Below are 7,017 nucleotides of genomic sequence, written 5' to 3' on the forward strand. Positions count from 1 at the left end.
CTCAAAGCAGATCTCCCTGGTCTGGGGCTCCACTGGGGTTTTGTAACCTTCTACTTGGATTCCAAAGCTCCCACAAAGCACTATTGTTCATGGATGGCTGCCACATTATTTCTGCACCGGGATGTCAGTTGTGGATCTCTTGCCATCTTGCTGCTGTTACCAAATGTTGATTCATGAATGATTCTTTTATTCCCATGTGTGCTCTTTTTAGATTTTCCATTTTGGATTTGTGAGAATGTGCTTATTCAAGTGCTTCAAAGTCCAAGAAAACTCAGTATCAGCCCAAAAGCTGATGTTTTTATCAGCTGCAGGCAAAGCAGTTTGAAAAGAACACTTAAATACAAATAATGAGGGCTGGCCTGTGGCTCATTTGGCAGAGTGTGGTGCTAATAGCACCAAGGCCAGGGCTCAGATCCCTATATAGGGATGGCCAGTTAGCTCACTTGGGAGAGTGTGGTGCTGACAACACCAAATCAAGGGTTAAGATCCCCTTACCAGTCATCTTTAAAAAAAAAAAAAAAATACAAATAATGGTCATGTTTTGGTGTTGGGAACATTGGAGGCTATTTTTTAAAACTTACTTCTTTTTCTCTTTCTAGATATTTTATGTCTTTAATATTTACAGTTTATATTTATAACAAAATAAATTGAAAAAATTACAAAGGCACATGAATATCATCTTATGAGAGAAAGGTACCCTGGTTTTATCTATTCCCTACCAGATTCTGTCCCCAACAAAAATATATTTGTTTCCTGGAGAGGAGTACTATTTTTGATAAAAAAAAAACAAATTCAATACTAAAAGCAAATCTTTATCTGTTACATTAATAAGAATTCTCTGTTTCTAAACTATATTTAAGAGGCACAAATACATAGGCATTATTAGAGAAATAGTCAATATAAAACATTCCGGCATAGAAAATATTGAGTAAAATTAGTCAAAATATTTTTCTGTGACTAAACTTTGGTTTGTTACTCTAGACTGTGAATTATCATTCATTTTTATATATGTATGGCCAAATTTTAAATTATGTTATTTTCTGGATTTAAATATCACATACAACATAAGCTTAGAGGAAACACACTAAGATATTTTATGAGAATTGTATAATTTTGTATTCATTTTCTCCATTTGACATCACTTTCAAAAGACAGTTCAGTTGTTGCACCATGTACATAGGCCTCCCCTCACCAAAAAAATCCCTCAAAACATTATTACCGTTATGAATGTTAATGAAATAACTTGTAAACACTTAGTAGGATAATTCACGAAAGTCAATGGTGAATATGAACCACAATCATACTTTATTATTTATTTAACTATTATGTAATTAAAATACTTACCCTAATATTGTGGAAAAATGCCACCCAATACTAAAAATCACAGTCATGTTAATTGGCATACAATGTAATAAAATCAATTAAGCAACAAATATCGAGGAGCCATCAAGATACTTTTATACCTGGTAGAAATTAGTGGGAAAAACCTGATAAGGAAGAAATCAGATTCTATCAGGATTCAGTCTGCATCAGCTTCAGAGTTTAGTATGAGCCAAACAGCCAAGTTCCAAATCCATCCAATAGATAAGTACACGTACTCATATCTGTGTGTGCAATAATTCAGACACACAGAGAAAGAGCTTCTGAATGTTTTTTAAAATGTCCCTTTCCTTCATTTGGTGATCATGAATTGTCCTAGTCAATCTCAGTCTTTTAAGGTAGCACAATCCTGTCTGTATCATCTGGAGAGAGTTTTTAAAAATTAGAAATTCTATTATCTCACCCTCATAGACTTTGATTCTACTAGATCTAGGCATTTGCATTATTTTTATTGCCTGGTGTTGCACAGCCAGTCACCTAGAGGGTTAATAAGACCTAATGGACTGGACATTTTGGGGAAATCAATTTGCCAGAAATAGAAGATTATGCAGGCTGAAAGGAGGTAATTTTTATTTTGGGGAATTTCTTTCTAATAAGATGATGTATGAATAGAAGTATGAAAGAAGTAAGGTGGCCCCTCTGCCAATATGTAGGGAGAGTACATTCTAAGAGCCAAAAAAACAGGGGCACAAGTCCAAACAGAGGAGCTTGTTTGGCATGTTTGAGAAGTAGCAAGGAGACCAGTGTGGCTACAGCAGGATGGGTGAGGGTGAGAGTGGTAGAAATAAATCACAGACATAGCAGGAGAACAAATCATATAGAGCTTTGCCATGAAAACAACTTTGGATTGTAGCTGAAGGAGATGAAGAGTTATTAAATGATTTTATACAAAAGAAATGACCTAGGTAAAAAGCAATTGAGGTAATGAGATGGGCAAGGGACAATAAAAGGTAATAGGATCAATGAATTATAGTCTCTATGTGAGTGCAGAATTGTTAGAATTGGGGTGCTGGAGGGCATAAGGTGAAAAATGGGAGAGAGTGCACCTTCTCAGAGAGTAGCCTGGACCCAATGTAGGTTGTTGTGGATGTAGTAAGATTTGTCACTATTATCGTAGATTTCTATGTCTTGGAGAGCAGAAGTTGGCAGATACCGTGTTTTAGACAGTAAGATTCTTGAAATTGAGATTATAAAGAGGTTATTTGTATGACTGTGGAGGGGGGTGGCTGAAGTGGGGTGATGACATACATAGGAGGAGAGAAGGTCCAGAAACTTTAAGCTGAGGGAGTAGAGGGACTGTATGGGTACTGACATCACTAAGAATGGTTATAGAAAAATGTTGGAGAGAGTCATAGTGTCAGGAGCCAAATCTTCGTGAAATAAAGAGTATGACCTAGGGCTTCAGAGCTATCCACAACAAAGAGGGTGGAAGATGGTATAACCTGATGGCATGAACCTCAAAATTGAGTTATTCTGGGAAGGACGAGCCAAATCTTCGTGAAATAAAGAGTATGACCTAGGGCTTCAGAGCTATCCACAACAAAGACGGTGGAAGATGGTATAACCTGATGGCATGAACCTCAAAATTGAGTTATTCTGGGAAGGACGGAGAAAGAATAATCTAGAGATGACTTTGAGGTGCAAAGAGATCACCTGCTTTAACTACAGTTAAACTACAGGCTCAATTGTACTAAGGATGCAGTTGAGAAAGACATCACAACTTATAAGGAATGCAAGGGAAGTAATGTCTTCAGGGGAGATTCAGCTTTTGGTGAGAACAGGAAGGTAAAGGGAGCCTTCAGAATCACTTCCCATAGATACAGTTAAATACTTGAAAATGTGGAAGTGGCTTCAGAACTGGGTGTTGAGGAGAGGGTGGAAGAATTTGAAGGAGCAGGCTAGAAAAAGCCTAGCTGCTCGTAGAAGTTTAGAAGACAAGAAAACCAGAGAAAGTTCAGAACTTCTTAGAGAGTGGTTAAATGGTAGTGAGTAGAATGCTGATAGAAATATGGACAGTAAAGGCCATTCTGAGAAGATCTCAGTTGTAAATGAGAAGTGACTTATTGGAAACTGGGGCAAAGATCACTTTTGCTATGAGCTGGCAAGGAACTTTTGGCTGCATTCCGTTCACACCCAAAAGCTTTTTGGAATGTGGAACTTAAAGATGCTGAACCAAGGTATTTGGCAGAAGAAATTTCTAAACAGAAAAGAATTCAGGAAGCTGCATGGCTACTTGCAACAGCCTATGCTGAGTTATGGCAGAAAAAGCATGAAGTAAAGCCAGAATTTACAATGCAAAAGAAAACAGAGGGCAAAAAATTGGAAAACTTTCAGCCTGGCCACAAATGCAAGGGTGTAGCTCAGGGACCCTTTGCTAAGGAGATGAGCACAGAAGGAAGGGATTATCAAGAGAAGGAAAAGAAGACCTCGAAGGCATTTCAGAGATCTTGGAGGCTGCATCTTCTGTTAAAAACCCAGAGGACTAGGGAGACAGAATGGTCTTCGGGAATAGGCCCAAGGTGCCCTCCACAGGCTCACCACTCTGGGCCACCTCGGGAAGCTGCTTTCAGCATCAGCACCCCAGCTGCTTTGGCTGCTCCAGCTGTAGCTAAATTGGCCCCAGGGGTGGCTGGACCTGTAGCTTTGGAAAATACAGACCGGAAGCTTTGGTGGCATCCACGTAGTGTCATGTCTGCAGGCTTGCAAAATGCAAGATCTGTGGAAGCTTGGGAGCCTCTACCCTGATTTCAAAGGATATATGGGAAAGTCTGGGGGCCCAGGAAGTGATCTGTCACAAGAGAAGATTCATCACATGGAGTCTTCACTGGAGAAATGCCAAGAGGAAATGTGGGGTCAGAGTTGCAGCAGAAAACCCCCACCAAGGCCATGCCTAGTGGAGCTGTGGGAGAAGGACCGCCATGGAGACAATAGACGTGAAGAGCTACCAGCATGTAACCCAGCCTGCAAGAACTAAAGCATTACCTGAGACCAGAAAACCCACGGAAGTGGAGCTGCCTAAGGACTTGGGGACCCAATCCCTACACCAGCATGCAGAGGACATCAAACGTGGAATCAAGGTACATGATTCTGCCTTACTGGGTTTCAGATTTGCTTAGGACCTGTTACTCCATTCTTTTGGCCTATTTCTTCCTTTTTAAATGGGAATATGTACCCTAAGTTTGTTCTACCATTGTATCTTGGAAGTAGATAACTTGTTTTGACTTCACAGATGGGACTTTGAACTTTGGACTTTTGAGTTGAAACAAGCTAAGACTTTGGGGATGAAATGAATGTATTCGTATGTGAAAGGACATGAGTTTGGGGGGCCAGTGGCGGAATGCAGTGGATTGACTTGTGTACCCCTGAAGTTAATGTGTTGGAGGCTTGGTCCCCACTGTGACAATGTTAAGAGGATGGGAAATCCTATTATGATAATTGAAAGGTGGGGTCTTGAAGAGGTGATTAAGTTGAGGGTTTTATGGTGGTTGTGGGCCTGGTTCTGAGGGCTTTAAATGGAGAGCACAAGAGGAGCTCTCTCTGTCTCTGCTCCACCATTGTCTGCCATGTGAGACCCCAGCATTGCTGTAAAGCCACCACCAAGAAGACCCTCACCAGATGTGTTCCCTGGACTTTAGACTTCCTAGTCTCTGAAACTATAAGCAATAAATTTCATTTTATTTATAAAATACTCAGTTCCATTTATTTTGTTCTAAGTAAAAGAAATGTACTAAAACGCTTCTGTAAAATTTTTAATTCTTTTCACAACTGTGGCCTAATTCTGCTTAGCTGCAAGTACAATTGACTTCCAGTGTAATTGACATGATATTTTAGCAAAGTGCTCCAGAATCCTATAAGATCCTGTACCTTTAAACTTCTAACTTCTGAATTTATTCTATCTTCTCTAACATTTTCCCAAATTCCAAAAATTGCTTACTTTCAGGGCCCCTGTTAACACGTGTGTTGCCATTGTGTGGTTTAGGTTTAGTGCCTATCCTCTGTGCTGAAGCATTTCAGAAAGTGCCCTTTCTCTAGGCTGACACTGATCCTACTCACCCCTTGAGCAAGACACAGTTTGCACGTTTCTACCCATAGTCTTGCTTACATCTGGTTTGACGATGCTTTCTTTTATAATACTGCCAATCCTCTTCAAATGCCCTAGTGTAATTGTTTAATTTGTGTTACATAGCTAGCATCTCTTCATTGTTCTTAAAATATTGGTCTTCAGATTTTTCCTTTGCATTGATTTCAATTCTTTTAAAAAAAATGCATTAAAATAGTGTTTACCTCAATAATTGCATTTTTTTTGGTCACCCTCTTAAATTTTGTGCCTGAAATGAGTGCCTTACCTTAATACTGTCCCTGTCTAGTGGGTATATGATTTAGAATGGAAATTACTGAGTAGATGGTCAAGGACTTGAATTAGTGTGGAAATAGAACCAACATAAAACCAAGGTGTAGTTACAAATACTGCCTAAAACTAGACGATTTGAAAGCACAGGGAAAAGAGTATTAGGAAAGGCTTTTAGTTGGGTAGTTTTCAAGTCTTTAAAAAAATCTTACTTTGACCATGTAGACGTAGTTACTCCTATAAAATTATAGCTTCCAATGTGTGAAAAAACGAAAGTGAAAATATGCTAGTCACTCACTCAAGAAGAAGTGCTTCAACTCCTGGTTTAAAACTTGTAGAATGTAAAAAAAGTCCCATAACAGCCACAGTATATATTCCAGACATTCCAACTAACTCACCTATTTTAAAAAAGAGATAAATATAAAGTATTAATTTAACATCTACGGTAGCACACATTTTTACCAGAGATGAAAATATCAGATATCTTGATAGTACGGTGACTTTATAGAGAGGCTACCCCACTTGGTTTCAGCTGGAATGTATTTCAAACTATTACCACCACCCTTTTTCTTCCTCGGATTCATAACCAACTGTGTAGGAAAGTCTATAAGGAACATTCTTGCACTGCTTTGGCTTCAGATTATTGCTAACAACATGGAGCTCACAAAACTCTTCATGTACCCTAGAGCACATCTAGGGTGGATAGAGCACCATCTCCAGATAATTGTTTCAGAGAGATTCTGGAGGCGTGAAATGACAATGAGCTGATGAGTTCTTTACAGACTAGCCCGCTCCATATGCCTTCTTGTGAGACAGTGGAAGATAGAAATGGGTCGATCCTGTAATACACTAAGGAAGTCAGGCCAGCAGATACCCAATACCATCTACTTCCCTAATATAATTTGGTTTTGTTGCATGTACTGTGGGGAACTGAAAAGCATAAAAAACTGTGTGAAATAGTTCAACTGTGTCCAAGTAGTTCGATTAGAGTAGTTTCTCCCTTGAGCTTATGGATGTAGTATATTATCTCTTAAAAATTCAAATAATATGGTACAGTATACAGATCATATTTTTTTGAAAAGGAGAACATCCATAATTCCACTGCAAACACTTCAGGTATAATTTTAAAGAAAATTTCGAGTGGAATTTCTACTAGGCATAGTACTGTATTTGCCTAGAAGAAATAATGTGATAGATAAGTGACTTGAGAATAGAGAAAGAGACCCAAAAGGCAGCTTCAAGGATTGAAGGATAGTTGCTGAATTACTATACTGGAGACAGGTGATGAA

The 7,017-nt window shown here is 38.9% G+C and overlaps 1 protein-coding gene across 1 annotated transcript in view; it reads right to left on the reverse strand.

Moving 5' to 3' along the window:
* SLC9C1 (solute carrier family 9, subfamily C (Na+-transporting carboxylic acid decarboxylase), member 1) overlaps positions 1-7,017 on the reverse strand; it is a 99,061-nt gene that overhangs the window by 72,247 nt on the left and 19,797 nt on the right. The window contains exons 7-8 of the mRNA XM_008573783.1: positions 6,027-6,126; positions 5,941-5,965 (exon numbers count right to left, since the gene is read on the reverse strand). Of these exons, the coding sequence (XP_008572005.1) occupies positions 5,941-5,965; positions 6,027-6,126 (125 nt within the window). The remainder of the gene's footprint in view (positions 1-5,940; positions 5,966-6,026; positions 6,127-7,017) is intronic.

This window comes from Galeopterus variegatus, unplaced genomic scaffold, assembly GCF_000696425.1.
Source record: "Galeopterus variegatus unplaced genomic scaffold, G_variegatus-3.0.2 Scaffold963, whole genome shotgun sequence".
NCBI lineage: Eukaryota > Metazoa > Chordata > Mammalia > Dermoptera > Cynocephalidae > Galeopterus > Galeopterus variegatus.